The 17,653-nt window shown below is 34.6% G+C and overlaps 1 protein-coding gene across 10 annotated transcripts in view; it reads left to right on the top strand.

The window, feature by feature from the left end:
- Positions 1-17,653, top strand: part of LOC409783 — a 272,897-nt gene that overhangs the window by 113,191 nt on the left and 142,053 nt on the right. For all 10 annotated transcript variants that reach the window (XR_003305895.1, XM_026444432.1, XM_026444433.1 and 7 more), the window contains 2 exons: positions 3,432-3,512; positions 8,465-8,687. Coding sequence is in view for 9 of the 10 variants with exons in the window: in XM_026444432.1 (XP_026300217.1) it covers positions 3,432-3,512; positions 8,465-8,687 (304 nt within the window). In the remaining variant the exon portion in view is untranslated. The remainder of the gene's footprint in view (positions 1-3,431; positions 3,513-8,464; positions 8,688-17,653) is intronic.

Here is a 17,653-nt window from a genome sequence, read left to right as displayed (position 1 = left end):
TCGAAATTATATTAGTTTTAGAATTTTTTTATCACTTATCTCGAATGTAGTTTCGATTGATATATATCGTATTGTATAAATCGATTATTCATTTTTTATACGCAATTATTCTTTAGTATTATTGATTTTTAGGAATCGACATTTCTTGTTTTAATATTTTCTAATAATTAATTTTTTAATTACAAATCATCATTATTTAGGGTATCGATCTATAAATCGAAATATAGGAATATGTAGATGAACATAGAATATTATGACGCTTGCGCAGATACAAAAATCATAGTGCGCTTGCGTAATGCATAATTTTGGCGCCTAATTTCGCGGTTATACGCATGCGTCGATCTAATGCGTATAAAGTAGTTTCAATATGGCGGAAAATACAGTGAAATGATTGTCGTGAAAAAAATTATAGTTCTTTCGGTATATAAGTTAACTAACATATTAAGTATATATTGGTATGGATTCTTTGATCTCGCGAAGTTCGATAACGATACGGTTATTGCGTAATACGTGAAAATAACGAGAAGAGTTCCTACGTGGTGGAAACGGACAATAGGAGGTTAGTGTTGCATTTTCTATATTCGTATAATATACTATTTATACGATTTATACTATTTTAGGCATCGTATAATAATTATTCGATCGTATTTATAAAAATCGTAAGGAAATTGTCGTAGGATTAACGAAGATCTCGTATAGCATTAGAAGACATTGTATATTAGGCAGGCGTTTTTCATTCGGAAGTTGACTAATATATCTTTGCAGAATATATTATATATTCAATTGTTATTTTATCGTGTAATTATTAGAAATTATATTAATTTTAAAATTTTGTTTAGCACTTGATTCGAATGTAGTTTCGAAACATTACGTATTTATATAAATCGATTAATTATTTTCTTGTACGCAATTATTCTGTAATATTATTAATTTTTAGAAATCGAGATTTCTTGTTTTAATATTTTCTAATAATTAATTTTTTAATTATAAATAGTCATTATTTAGGGTATCGATCTATAAATCGAAATATGGGAATACATAGATGAATATAGAATATTAGGACGCTTGCGCAGATACAAAAATCATAGTGCGCTTGCGTAATGCATAATTTTGGCGCCTAATTTCGCGGTTATACGCATGCGTCGTTCTAATGCGTATGAAGTTGTTCCCAATATGGCGGAAAAGACAGTGAAGTGATTGTCGTGAAAAAATTATAATCCTTTCGGTATATAAGTTAACTAACATATTAAGTAGATATTGATATGGATTCTTTGATCTCGCGAAGTTCGATAACGATACGGTTATTGCGTAATACGTGAAAATAACGAAAAAAGTTCCCATGTGGTGAGATCAGACAATAGGAGGTTAGTGTTGCATTTTCTATATTCGTATATTATACTATTTATACGATTTATACTATTTTAGGCATCGTATAATAATTATTCGATCGTATTTATAAAAATCGTATAAGGAAATTGTCGTAGGATTAACGAAGATTTCATGTAGCATTAGAAAACATTGTATATTAGGTAGATGTTTTTCATTCGTAAATTGACTATATCTTTGCAGGATATAATATATATTCAATCGTTATTTTATCGTATAATTATTAGAAATTATATTAGTTCTATAATTTTGTTTAGCACTCGTCTCGAATGTAGCTTTGATTGACATATCGTATTGTATAAATTGATTAATCATTTCTTTATACGCTATTATTCTGTAGTATTATTAATTTTAAAAATCGAGATTTCTTGTTTTAATGTTTTCTAATAATTAATTTTTCAATTGTAAGTAGTCATTATTTAGGGTATCGATCTATAAATCGAAATATGGGAATACGTAGATGAATATAGAATATTAAGACGCTTGCGCAGATACAAAAATCATAGTGCGCTTGCGTAATGCATAATTTTGGCGCCTAATTTCGCGGTTATACGCATGCGTCGTTCTAGTGCGTATAAAGTAGTTCCAATATGGCGGAAAAGACAGTGAAGTGATTGTCGTGAAAAAATTATAATTCTTTCGGTATATAAGTTAACTAACATATTAAATAGATATTGTGTATGGATTCTTTGATCTCGCGAAATTCGATAACGATACGGTTATTGCGTAATACGTGAAAATAACGAGAAATGTTCCTAGGTGGTGGAAACGGACAATAGGAGGTTAGTGTTGCATTTTCCATATTCATACATTATACTATTTATACGATTTATACTATTTTAGGCGTCGTATAATAATTATTCGATCGTATTTATAAAAATCGTAATAAGGAAATTGTCGTAGGATTAACGAAGGTCTCGTATAGCATTAAAAGACATTGTATGTTAGGCAGGCGTTTTTCATTCGGAAGTTGACTAATATATCTTTGCAGGATATATTATATATTCACTTGTTATTTTATCGTGTAATTATTAGAAATTATATAAATTTTAAAATTTTGTTTAGCACTTGATTCGAATGTAGTTTCGAAACATTACGTATTTGTATAAATCGATTAATCATTTTTTTGTACGCAATTATTTTGTAGTATTATTAATTTTTAGGAATCGAGATTTCTTGTTTTAATATTTTTTAATAATTAATTTTTCAATTATATATTGTCATTATTTACGGTATCGATTTATAAATCGAAATATAGGAATATGTAAATGAGCATAGAATATTAGGACGCTTGCGCAGATACAAAAATTATAGTGCGCTTGCGTAATGCATAATTTTGGCGCCTAATTTCGCGGTTATACGCATGCGTCATTCTAATGCATATAAAGTAGTTTCAATATGGTGGAAATTATAGTGAAATGACAATCGTGATAAATTTGTGCTTTTTTTGCGGTAAATAAGTTAATTAGTAAATTAAGAATATATTGCGTATTAATTTTTTGATCTCGCGAATGTTCGTAATGAAGTAATTATTGTGAAATGTATAAAAACTGTGCGAAAATGTGACATGTAATATTTGCAGGATGATAAAGGTTAGAATTCACATTTTTTCCATTTATAATTTTATTAGGATCTTATTAAGCATAGTATGTTTGTGTATTTATTATTCGATGGAATAGAATTCAATAATTAGACAATTATCATAATTCATTATTCATAAATTTTATATATCGTTCATAGATTGTAGGTTAGAATAGGTTAGAATGTTTCACAATGAGGGATACTATTTTTCATAAATCAATCAGTACGTTGTAAATATAATTGTCTAATTGTGTAGATTTTTTTATATTGAAGTATTTTAAAATTTTTTATGTATGCTTTATATTTCGATATAGATATAATAGTTACTTTTAAATATTCCGTAGAACATAGCATATATAATATTCAATGTTTATTGACAATTAGAAAACCAAACTTAAGATATATATCTTTTATATCTTTTTTATCTTATTTCAATCGAACTAACGATAATTATTTTTGTCTAGGGCTTCCAGCGTCCGCGGTCCTGATTCGCCTCTGAGCTCGGATCTGGCTCTTGATAAGCCTCGCCCCATACCATCACCCAGGTAAGCTACTTTGCGGTTGTAGCCTTTTCTCGCCCTTTGAGAACGAATGAAAAACCTCGACCCCGATTTCTCGAGTAATAAACACGGGTTAATTGGAAAACTCGGCCGGGTATAGTCGAAGGAGACTTTGTTTCTCACGGTCGAGGCTGTTCATCTTCTTGAAGGGCTTCGACCTACATTATAAGGATGTTGTAATGCGTATAAATCGAGATGATATTCCAGGATACACAAGATGGATCTCATAAATAATATAATCATTAAAAGTATTTTTTTTTAATAAATCGATTGAAATATTTTTTATCATTTTAGTATTTTAAAGCATTTTTAGCATTAAGATATTTGATTTTCTTTTACTATTACGAATTCATTATAACTATATTATCATATAATAGTATTATTATACATAATTCCATCGAATATAAAAAAAATTCAATCGAACATTTCATTATATCGAAGGGAATTTCATAATCGTATTAATTCAATTAATCAAAAATCTGGTAGGTCTTTTTGATTTTTTAATTTTATCGTATCCACGTATTCGAATTGTTAATAAACCGTAGTTTCCGGAATATACTCAGGAAATTCTATTTTTACTTTGCTCGTTTTATCCCCGTATCCATCGGGAGATTCACCCCTTGACAAAGGCTTGACGTGTTCAATAAGCCTGGCAACACAATAAACCATTCGTTGTACACATTGAAACTATGCTATTTTATTTTCTCATCGACACGTGATATTTCAAGCCCTTCTGGCTCTACGACAGATTCGAACCCCCAGAGTGAACACTTGTTCGCCACCTGATGAGAGTGAAAGAGAGAAAGAAAGAGATTCAACCCCCATCTAAACCACTTACTATCGAGTATCCGTATAGCTTTCCTTTGTTTTCTCGCCCTTTTCGTTTTCTTCTTTTTTTTTTTTTTTTTTTTTTTCTCACTGGTGTGCGTTTCACTTTGTCAATGAGCATGGCTAGAGAGGTAGCGGGGGAGAAAGGAGAATAAAAAAGAAAGAAAAGAAAAATTCCACGATGAAAATATGAAAAAGACGAGACTGTAAAGAGGATACTCTTATAATTAGTGAGCAACTCGTTCCATCATCCAATTAAAATATTTTTCTGATTTTTTTCAATATCTTATGGACTATTTCTAAAAAAAAGAGAGGAGGGGGAAAAGGAATAAATAAGAATTTGTTTTGAGGATATTGATGTAATTGCAGTTTATTTATTAATTAAAAGAATTTTTTTATTGGAATAAAATCTTTGTTATTAAAAAATTTAGGAATTTATTTGAGAAACTGAATTATTTAGAAAAATTAGTAAATTTTTTTTTTACATTAGATGAGTTTTTTTTTTTTATAGAAAATTAGATATTAGATGATAGATATTTTTTGCATTATATTTTGATCGGTAATATAACGAGATTTTATATATACGAATTTATAGGGAAATTATATACAGAATTTATACGCGTACAAGTAGAACTTTCGAAATTCTCTTCGAAATTTTTCAGGTCGTTTCATGTGGTTACATTGTTCGCATATTTTATCGTGCTATTTGGATTCGTTAATTCTTATGGAAGTAGGTCAATTGTAAAATAGTTCTATCGAATGTCATATAGTGCAGTTGAAGAATTTAGTCAATTTTTGTTATCTTTTGTATTATTAGAACAAAATGAAATTTCTTTCGTTTAATATATTTTTGCAACAAAATTATTAATCGGCCCTGTGTTAATACGAAACTTCAACTGAGATCCAGTTTCTAAAATCGAAATTTAAAAAATGAAAATACGAAAAAATTTTGATCGTGAAAGAATATTTAAGTAAAATTTTACCGTACAGATGGTAAATTATAAAAAAAAAAAAAATTCTTGCATCGAGCGATAAATGTAATATAAAATTTATAGCTTCTCTCTTTTCGTGGTTCTATTTCAGAATCAATATTGCATTTTACGACGTAAGTTTTTATAGTAATTCGATTTTCATCGAGACTTTTACGATGATTGAGAATAAATGATAAAATGTTATTCTTTTTTATATTTCTCGAAAAGTGCAATGTTCCATTCGTATCGTTTTTATTTATTTTTCTTTTTTATCGAAATAATTTTGACCTGCATAGTGAGAATTGGTTTTCTCTCTCTGAAATATGAGTCGCAATTGTCGAAGAATAAATCGAATTTCGAAAGTCTTTCCTCCACTGAATTACAATTTAATCGTATTAACATTGCATCACAGTCTGATCTGTTTCTTTTTTAGAATTGCACGATTATTAATCCAATTATCGAAATTCCATTAAATAATTATTTAAGAAACATGAAATTCGATAAATTCAATTTATTTTTCTTGAAAAATGTAATACGGGCAAATATCGATATATTTCAACCACAGTCAGTGCTATGACATTAGGATAGCAACTTGTCAATTATTATTATTATTATTATTATTATTATTATTATTATTATTATTATTATTATCGAGATGATAGAACGCCTCGACATAAGTTTCCATACAAAAGCAATCGATAAGCACGTAAAAATCGATGCTCCATTAATGGAACACTTTGTAATTTCATCAAAGCTGAACCCTCGCGAGATTACTGTCGTTGATACGTAAATGCACTCTTCGTATAATCGGTCGTATCTGGCTTGAACGAATAATCAACGAAATGGCTTTGTCAGCGTTTAAGTTGTTCGGTTAAGTCGGCCACTTTTCCGGTTGCCTAACAACCTCTTTTTGCATTGAAATATCCGTATAAAAGGCTCCTATAATGCGTTAAGTGATATCAGAATGTTTCGCGGTATTGTCCAATTTTAATTCTCAGGAATTAGAATTGAAAAGTGGAACGTTATTCGAACAGAAATATAAATTTATTATAATTATTTTTATATAAATAATCTGGATAATTGGTATTACATAGTTTATTTGTATTGAAGAAAAAAAGAGAAAAATGAGTTTGAAATAAAAATACACATTTTATTTGATGATTCGTTAAATATTCACAACTTCAAACTTTTGTCCAACATCAATACTGTGAAGTATCAGTTACGTAATTCGTAGGGCAGAGCCAGCTTGACCTCGATACACGAAGTACACGAAGTGGCACACTTTACCTGATTAAAAATATAATTTAACTTTGATATCTTAATTAAAAATTAATTCGAAAGAATACGATCTGATAAATTTAATTTTCGTAGTTTCCCAATTTTTTTGATCAAACTTTTTAAATATGTTCCACCCCTTTTATATCATTTGATATTAAAATACCCTCTCTCAATTTTATTATTTCCATTAAATTCATTCCGATTTTTATATCAATTATTATTTTTCTCGTGAAAAATCGTACGTATCTCCATAAAAAAAATTTTTCGAAACAAACGACTATTACTTCTGCAACAACCAATCATCTCTGTGATTCGCAATGTTAACTTAACACTCTTATACAATTTTACAAACAAACAAAAACGGCGGGATTAAACGAGTTTATTGACACGCGAGAACAAAAACCGATTAAAAAAATATTACGAAACGCGTTGTTAACGAAACACATTGGATTCAAAAGAAAGATGTTGCGCGTTAATTCAGCAAGTGTAATATCGCGTATATCGCGCGCGAGGTGACGTCGCGAAACATTTTTGCACGGTTGGTCTCGCGTTACAAAAGGGTTGGAAAAAGTTGGAATCGCGCACGCATCTCATCCCCTCTTTTTTTTCTCTCTCTCTCTCTCTCTTCTTTTTGGTCTTGATGATGGCGTGCCGGGAGCGTCTGCCGTGAAAATTCAACTAGCGGTATAATGTAATTTTCCTCCCTTTCGTTTTTACCTCATCGGCCGGCACCGGTGGTTTTAATCCGTCGCGACCGCATCAAGAAACCCTTCCAGCCATGTGCAATGGAAGTTCTATGGCCACCATATTTTTAACGTCGTTTTTATTAATTAATTTAAACGTGTCTGTACACGATGTTTCGGATATCGTTGGATTTTTTTCTTTTTTTTTTTTTTCTTTAGTAAATGTAGTAGGATAGTTGAACGAATTTAAAGATACTACTTACTATAACGATTTTTTTATTTAGTGAAACTGATTTACCACATACAATTTGTAAAGTAAAATAGTATTTATTTAATGCTTGGATTATTATTAATTATTTAATAATATTAATATTTAGTTTTTTTTAATATTTTTTTTTATTTTTTTTTTATACATGTTTTAACTTATCGAACAGAGAATATGTATTGAATCGTTTGGATAAATATTCTTTTGGATAAATTTCTAATAGAGATTCCAAAGCGAACGATTCTCGTACGTTTTCATTTCACGAAAAATGAATTTCAATAAATTTCAATACGCGCATAAATTAATTTCCTTAAATTTTCCGAATTAAATTTCAAACGTTTCAAATATTCTTTTTCACGATTCGTTTGTAGTTTTCCACGAGGATAGGCCAGGGGAGATATTAAATGGTGAAAATTTGATCGGGGAAAGAATTCATCGTTGACGAACCGATTAAACCCGAGTCACTTTTTAATTTCATTACTTCACGTTTCATCGATAAACGTCCCGATTGAACGTCCCGTTGCTTTTCACCTCGTTGAAGCGGCGCGTAATGAATTCGAGATCGCCACGAAATTATTACACCCCCCTCTCCCCCTCTCCTCGTGCAAAATTTACAATATCTCGTTCGAATTGCTTGCTCGGTCACTCGATAATTCATCGCGTTGAAACGATTTCAATCCCTTCAATTTTTTAAAAGCCATTTATTCAAAAATTATTAGAAAACATATCGCGTTATATAAATTCTTTATATAATATATTTTTCAATTGCAATAAATCGAAGCAACCAAAATTTAGAAAAATCTAAATCCGAAAAAGAAAATTCTGAGAAATCCCTCGTCGAAGGATTCGAGACTCGAGACTCCATCTGTTTCAACCCTCGTAACGATAATGCATCTTTACCGACCGTTTCAGACAAATCCACCCCTTGTACGGGGAGAAAGCCGGGCTCCTGGGCTACTGCGACCCGCTCGGTAACGCAGAGAATTTTCCACCCGCCCCCAACATCGTCGTCGAGGGTGGAAGAATCGAGTTCGTCCGCCCCTCGCAGGATGGCACCACGACACCCCGTAGGAACACCATGTCCCGCGGCTCGCAGACCTTCAACGACGAGCCCGAGAAGTCTGACCCAGCGAAGGTAAGTCGATTCCTCTCGTTTTTTCTTTTCTTTTCTTCTTTTTTTTTTCCCTGACCATCGGTCGCTCAACTTGCGCGCTCACCTGTTTGCTTAGACCGAGTATTTACACGACTCGGCTTGTGCTCGAGTGAATTACAGGGAGAGCGGGTTCTCGTAGTTGGTAAAACCACCACTGTATTTAACCCTTTTTTTTTTTTTTTTTTTTGGGCAAACGAAAGAAAGAGAATCTCGGTTGGATAAATAGAAACCGGTCGGGCTACGGTTCGGGTTCGGTTCCGCGCGTGTAACGTGTTAAATCCTCCGCTCGAGATAAATGGAGGATTGTTCGAGGGACTTTTGTCGCTTCGATTATTCGAGAACGAATATTTTAAGAGTTTCGAGAAAGGTGAAACGTTTCTTTGGAGACACTTTTTTTTTTTTATATTCTTTGGTTTTTCGTATACGTCTTTTTGATATAATTGGGGAATAGAACTTATTAGATTATCGTACTCGATCTTTTTCACGTGATTTTACAGCAGTTGTAAGATTTCGATAATTTTTGTATATCTAGAATATTATTAGATATTATTATTAGATAAGAAGAATTATGTATTGAATCTAATTTGTACTAATCTAAGAGAAGGGAATATTTAAATATCGTGAAAATAATTAGATTAGTTGTTATTGAATAAATTATTCTTACAAAGAGTATCTAGTTAAAAATATGCAAATACGTGGCAAATATAACGATATTATCTTCGGTAATTCCAATGATTCGTTTAACTTTCGAAATCTATTATGGGATGCCGCGCGACGAAAGGGTTGAACTCTCTAATTGTAATCTTTAATTGACGCGTCGTGTCGAGGTTTCTTCAATGGAACGTCGTTTGACAAATCGTATTTCTTCGACCCACTCGACCGTGAATCCGGTTAACCGCGTTTTTCACGGGGTTGAAATGCACGCTGATTTTACTCCCTTAAACCCTTCATGTTGTATTCATTAGACGTGACGTATAACGAAATAACTCGTAGCTCGTTAACCGTTCAATTGAAATATTTTTCCGTCCTTGTTTATTTTTCTAAACGACAATAATTGTAAAAATATTACGCGTTGTTCACGTTGTTCACGAGGCATGTTCATTAAATTTCCGATTTTTCTTTTCTACCCTTTCATTCCTACACTTTTGATGAAAAATTTTCATGTAGAAATGTAAACTGTCCTTTCATACATATATATATTTTTTTTTCTCGTTTACGATTTTCAACACATTCGCGCCAAAAAGTCGAAAAGAGTTTCGCGTGTCGGATATTGACTTTCGATGGTACAAAAAAAGAAAAAAAAGAAATCGTAAAAACGAAACCCAAAACGGGGTTGCGCATGCTATTGAACGCAAATATTGAAAAACTCTTTGGCGTTTTTATTTTTGGGATTCATGACAATACTCGCGTCGTCGTAAACTTTTTTGTACAATTTTAAGACTTAATCGCTTCAAGGGATATGGTTTGTTAGAAGTGAGAAAAGGGGAAAATTTTCAATCGGAAATGGAGGATTTTCCGCACGATTTAAAAATCGCATCGAAATTCCATTTAATCAAGCATTAGTCTCTCGAACCGTGTACTTCATTGGCAAAAGTAGTCACGTTTAATCGAATGATCTCGGAATCGCGGATTCGAAATTTCCACCCCTTATTTTCTCGAGCGTCTCTCGGAAAAGTTGGCGCCAGATTCCTGTCGAACCCTTTAACCCTTCATGTTGTATTCATTAGACGTAATTGATTTTCTCGATAGAGGGTGTAGAGGGATTTCCATATTAAATTGGAGCGAGCGACAGGCCGCCGCTCGCGTCGATACACGCGGCGATTATTCCCAAATTAACGACGTTTCGCGGCGTGTCGCGTTTTCGTCGCCATCGTAATTCCAACGACTTAACCCTTTGTCCGTGCCCGCCCGTTCGTTTCACGCCGTTTACGGCCAATTCGGGCCCGAAAATAAAACCGTATTCGCGAATTCGTTCCGTGGTAACCGCCAGTCTTCTCTTCTCGCGTGTGTCGAGTCGATCGGTCGAGCTTTTGAACACCGTGAAATAATCGTTAGTCGTATTAATATTGAAAGCGAATATCGTAAATCGCAATTCACGGCGAACGATGAAACGTGTGGAAATTTGGAAGGAGTTGATCGTTCGAAATAGCGGAGAGGATTCGGGTTGTAACACTTTATTGCTTTATTAAATTCGATCGACGACGATATCTGATGAATTCTGAACTTGATTCTAGGAAGTTAGATTTACAGGTAGCCTAATAAACAATAATTTAGAAACACTGTTCGCCATTTATCCGCTCAACATTTTCCATACCTCGTGATATAAAAGTTGATAGATGCGATCCAACCACCCAGAAACAATTCGCAACGTGTATTGATTCGCGTTAGGTAATGCGGAAAAACGGCTTTAGATACGGTTGAAAGTGTGATTAAATACCCTTTCCATGCTCGTTCGACCTTTAGAGGTAGCCTATGACAAATTGTATTACACGTACTTGTTCCTCTGCGATCATTTGCATACGATTACTCGACCATCGTTTACCCTCCGTAAACTTTTAAAACGAGGGGGGAAATTCGCGTCAACTTGGAAATTTCCAAATTTTATTATTTCATTATTGGCCCGAGGATGAAGAAATTAGGAGGGGCGGGAGAGGGGACCTGGAACGCGAGAGATATCCATTCCTCCTCCCTTTCTCTCATTGACAAAGAACGCGCAATTTCGTTTGATGCCAATAACGAGGGTGGCTCTTAATTAAGAGGGTGGTGGGGCGAAAAATTTAATTTCGGCATGTTTAGAGGCGTCCAACAGCGTTTATATTAACTTCCACCTATGATCGCGTTTTTTAAAAGGAGAGACACCCTCGTTTTTTCGCGATGATTATACTTCGTGATTGCCGTTTAATTCGAATTAAATTTACACTCGAATGCAATTAATTAGATTCTTAGGGTAATTCTAATCCTTAATTAAAATATAGATTCATATATTTAATGAATCATCCTGCTTGATTTATAAAAAAAAACAAATCTTTTTTTTCTTCACATAATCGTGACGATAAATTGGTAATTCTCGAGTAAACAAAATTAAAAGAAAAAGAAGAGCGGAAATGAGATGCGGCGACGTTCCTGTCCGTTTTCGCAATGGAAACACGAGTGCATCGCGGCGGTGAGATTAAGAGATTTTTTTTTTTTATTATCTTTTTCTATACGGTTCTCTCCCACGGTATCCTGAATTATATTCGAAGGTTTTTTTCCACGGGCCGGGCGAATTAATTTTAATTACCGGCGGTGGTCCAGTGCAGGGATAAAAGAGTAATAAAATATAGGAATAAAACGGCGAAGCGAAATTCGTGCACCCGGAATATTTTCGGTTTACCTTTATATTATGTTTCGTAATTACCGCCCTTAATCCGAGTTCCGACGAATTCTCGCGAAGATGAGCGAGATTACATACCGAGTAATCCCATTGCATTGCAGCGGGATCTCGAGCCGCTTTATCTTAAATATTTATTCTTCCCTCGCGAATTAATAATGTGCATCATTGCCAAGATGAATTCGTCGATTCTTTTCAAAGAATCTTACCAATTTTCTAAGGAAATCAACAAATTTATAGCAAATGAATACGCACACGCGAATTCGTTTCAAATAGGAGCAAAGAAAGGCGAGTTTAAAGTTGACGAGATTTAAAACAAGGTTGCACGAGGAATGAATAATTCGAGCGTATAACACCTTCGAATGCTTATCGAGCAGTCGGCTAGATTTGCGCGCGCGCGTCTGTTACGAATAATAATTAATCGCGGCAGGAGAGTTGATTAAGGCCCTATTCATCGAGTGGGAACGTTATAAATCACGGTGGGGACAGTGGTTAGATTGTTGGTACGCGGCCGCCGCGACACGTTCCTTAGTTGCGCAAGTGAAATTTCGCGGCGGTGTAGTAGCCCGTTGTCGAACGAACAGCTGTTACAACTTTTTCGACTCCATGCAAATTCGGGAAAGCGAAGATGGCCCTCGATAATTCGCGCATAATGGATGACGTAGAATGTTACGGTGGAATCTTTTTATATCTGGAAAATGTATTCTTTTGGCTACAATGTGTAATAAAATTAAGAATTCGTTGTTTTAAAAAATTGTCAAACGTATTGTATGTCGATAAATATTTTTTTCCAAGCTTAGAATTTTTTATCCAGAAATTACCAAGAATTTGAACGGTGAATGAACTCTATCCTTATTCAAATTAATGCTACAAATGAGAGTTATATGAGTAAATTCTAAAAATCTCTCGTTAAAAAATATTCATTCGTGTAAATGGAATTTCTATCGCATGAGACGAAAATTTAGTAGAATTCGAAAGAATAATATTTCATACGCATAAAACAATTCTCCCTCGCGCGATAAATATTCGTTGTATTATATCCGATCGAGAAATACGCACGGTAGAAGGGAAGAGAGAGATTATTACATTAATAGAAGAGTTTAATTTCCTAAATGCAGCTTTCGAGCCCGCGGAGCAGAGATTACCATTTTTCGCGAAAACATTTTCTGGAAATTAAATAAACTGGAACGGGGGTCGTAACGTAAATATTGGAAGGAAAAAAAAAAAAACAGACAAAAGGGAGAGGTTCGCAATAACGAATAAAATGGAAAGGATAAAAAAAAAATCGATTCGCGTTTGACGTTTCCGAATCGGGAGAATCGGTCGATCGAGTTTGAAAGATGAGAAAGATTTTTAACAGCCCTTCCTCTAATTTATGCTAATTTTCGTCTCGAAACTTTTTGCGCCGCACGATTTAATTAGTTCCGCTCTTTGATCGCGTTTAATTAACATATTCTTTCAAACTGGACGCATGAAAGTATATAGATATAAAATTTTCGATGCATCTTTTTAAATCCGTCTAAATTTTCTCCTTTGAAGGAATATAATATTCCATCATCATATTCAACGATAGATTTTATCATTTTCCCTTTATGGAACAATTTAACCAATTTGTTAATCGAAGTAGGATCTAGTTTGGAAATTTTTGAGCCCACTTTACCACATCCATTTAAATCTTATCGTGAAACTCGAGTGGGATTAAGTGGTCGTTAAATCGTTATTATTTTTCGGAGGGGGGAAATAATAAAACGAGAAAAGTATACCGAGATTGGAAACATTCTCGTCGATATGAAATCAAGTTTGCTATTTATTGATAATCCAATGATCCAAAAATATGGATATTCGGTCACATAATTTCATTTAATCTTTCATATATATATTTCTCGCGTTTAAAATATCGACTCGCGTTAATTGGAACACCGATTTCTCTTTCTTGGGGAGGAAGCTTGTTCCATCCAGTTACTCGAAAAGTTCGGCAAAGTTGCAAACATGGACGTTGAAACGAAATTAACGGGATATCCGGGATAATTAGATGGGATCGATTCGAGAGGATCCGGGATGAAATTGGCGCGATCGAGGCGCAAAAGTTTTCCCAACCACTCAAGATGTTTCGCTCGTCTTGTGTTCCCTTTCCCGATCAAGCTAAAAGAAACGGACGCGACCGATTGCAACTTTTCTTGCCATCTTTGTTTCCTTGATGGCCTTAACGAGAAAAATGCGCGAAGGTAAAATACACGTTCTCTGAAACGGCGTGATGAAGGTATGACGTGACTTTTATCCGGTTCCTCGAGTAAAAGGTGTCGAAGAAACGAGAAAGGTAGCGAGGAATCAAAGAGGAATCTTTAGAAAAGTTGTCCAAGTCGTTGAAGAAGAACGAATCTCGTCTCTTTTCTTTCGGACGAAATATTTTCATTCGTATCCATTGCGCCAAATAATCGTCGCGTTCCAGAACAATTCATATTTCGAAGTATCTTCGATAGGGATTGCTTTCTTCGAATTCTTGGAAAACTTTTACTTATCGGTTGTTCGAATTGTACGGAAGACTGGAGATCATTTTTATTATTCGATAAGTTTCAAAGAAAAAAAGAAAGAATATTAAGCGTTTAGCGATGCGAAATGTTTCAAGTAACACTTTCTGGGGACAAATTTTCACCCTCGCAGAGATATTCGAATGACCAGGATTCCACTGTCCCCGATAAGACGATATCTAGCGTGACGTTGACCTTAACGGTGGGTTATCTCCAGGATCATTAATCGAAGGGATTTTCTACGGATTCATCCGTCGTTATCGCGAGAGATATAAGATTTTAAAAGGCTCGGAGGAGGCAGGAAAAGAGAGAGCACAAGGACTCTCGAGTGCCTACGTAAAAACGTATCGTTATTTGTTGTATATTTCTTTTGGCTTGTTTCTTTTTCTTTCTTTTTTCTTTCTTCTTTCCACTTTCACTCGAATTGAATATTCCAATTATTCGTTAAATCGTATCTTCGTGTCGGCAAGACTTTCCAAATCTTATCAATTGATCGTTAATTTATTTTCGTCGGGAGAGAAACACAAAAGAACATTATTTCTTTTATATCTCGATGCATTTCTAGCCGTATTCAATAGAGAGATTAACAATACCGTGGAAATTGGACGAAAGGAAGGGCGATGTAACCCTCGGAAATTTTGACGAATTTTCTTCACATGATGGACACGCTCTATTGTATCTTTTATATTGGAGAAAGCGTAGCTCGAACGACGGGGGTAATAATCGCTGTCGATGCGATTGCATCCCCGTGTCAAAGGTCCATTGACTAACTGTAATTGTCTACTTCGACGTCGAATCCTACTCGACACGACGAGAGGGATATTGTATCGTTTTTCTCGTAACAAATTTAATTTGGGAATAACTCGATCGACGAGTTTTACGTCAAGCTTTTCAAGCTTAATAATTTTTTTCTCTTAGAACATAGATTTTATAGAACAATTGAGAGAACAGGAGAATAAAAGCATAATCGTAAATAAAGAGCGTGTTCAATCGAAAAGTAAAAGAAAATTTTAATCTCGATATTTCATACTCGAGGAGTAAAAGTTGAGGTAGGATCAAGTTGAGCGACAAATTCGAGTCGTCGTTCGTTCATCGAAGAGATCGGTTTTTGGTCGGTCCTCTCTCCATATGAATGGCAAGCGAATTTATGAATGAGGCAGGTACGTGTACTCGCTAATTAGAAGCCCCTCAAGATTCGGAACACGGTCAGCCGGGAGGAGAAAGTTCTTCAAAGTCTAGGGTCCCATTGTTATTGCAATTAGCCGGTTTCTCGTCGGCCGGTTTCCTTTTAATACCGTCTAACGATGTTTTTCGCGACGATATTGTGCCGCGAGGACCGTCGTCGCCTTTGTCCCGTTAAGCACCGCAAGGTTAATTAACAGACCCGGGACGAAAAAACAATCGCGAATTGTTTCTTCGTAGGCAGTTTGGAGGATTCATCCGTTTCAAGAATAATTTCTTAAATGCCGTGGAATAAAATCTCTCGTTGCGTAATACAGGTGTATTTAGGTGTAGTAGTAGTTACAGAAACTTGTTGTTTGCCGAGGAAGACTCGAGATGTAAAAGGGAATTAAGATATGGAACGTCGATTATTTGAACTCGTGGAGATATATATATAAATTTGAAAGGATTTTCGTTTCGATCTTCTGCAACTCTAGTAATAATTTCTTAATTCCTCGTATTTTATTACTTTCAATACACTCAAAAGCCAAAACATCGAAGCAACTATCGTTTTCGAAGAAGATAATCGTTCCACTGTGTATATATCTTCTCCATCCACGCAGAACTCTGCGTGGAATCATCATAGAGGGTGAAAAATTGGCGAAACGTGGCGGTATTCGTGGAATTCCCAGTGGGAGGGAAAAAAAAAAAAGAAATCCTGGAAATCTCACGGCTCAGGGGTTCGCAACGAAAGCAGCAGCACACCCTTCTAAGGCACACTTTCGAATAACTTCTTTGATGTTCCCTTGGTCTTTGATCTTCTCGAGAAAAATAGTTTGGCGGATTAAACTGCGAATTATCGACCGACTCCATAATGGCCTCTTAATTAAGGATTTGTGATAACTCCGTGATTAAACCCTATGCGCATACGTTAGGCGTTAATTAATGAGTATAATGCGATTGCTCGAGGTTCGTGGGAAAAACTTGGCAAATCTGTTCCCTTGGACCGGTGGATTTTAATTGATCCAAGGATCAACCGTGTTATTTGTCGTTAATTGGATATAATTACACCTCGGGAGATGAAAGTGTATTTAGTTTTTTTTTTCGAATCGATAAAAATCGTTAAATTATCGTTGGATAGGTAATTGCTTTGGTCTCGAGAAATAATATAAAATCAAGGATTAATATTCATTGTACCAAATTTAAATTATCGTATTTTCACAATGGTAATTAATTATTTTTAAAGAAATAGATTGTACCAAAAGTTAACTAGGGAATAAAATGTTTTTAATTTTATTTCTATTGGATATTCCAGAGTGGTAAAAATAAAGGAAAATCTTATTTCCTCGACGCTATCTCATTTCCGTTTTCCTTGAACCTATACAGGAAGTCGGACCGCAATTTCCACGCGATACACGTAACATCCGTTTGCACGTATCACACTGTGCTCCATTTAACGAGTAAAAATATCAGTTGATAAATCATTCTTTCGAAACCATTCACTGATACGTGATATGCTCAGTAAGCGTATTATAACTATATCGATTAAATTCCACGGGCGAATCTATTTAGATTAATTCTTTCAAACATTTTTTCGATTAACTTTCAAGAAGAAATATCTTTTTACGCGAAATAAGAGCGCAACAGCGTTTCATCGGCGCAGTTAACTCGAAACCTCGCGACCGCTACCTGAAACCCCGTGAAACGTTATCTCGCGGCTAGCGACACTTGGTATTCTCGGTTATCTCTCGTCCCATTATCTAAGAGTGGCTATTTTGCAAACGAAAGGCGCACCTGATAGAATCGGCGCGCCAACTGGTGTTCCACTTGCAACGAGCCACGTTGCTCCATTTTTTTCGAAGGCGAAGAAATTAAACCACTTTTGCTTT

This window comes from Apis mellifera, linkage group LG12 (assembly GCF_003254395.2).
Source record: "Apis mellifera strain DH4 linkage group LG12, Amel_HAv3.1, whole genome shotgun sequence".
Classification (NCBI taxonomy): Eukaryota; Metazoa; Arthropoda; class Insecta; order Hymenoptera; family Apidae; genus Apis; species Apis mellifera.
This window is presented reverse-complemented; position numbering and strand designations above follow the sequence as displayed.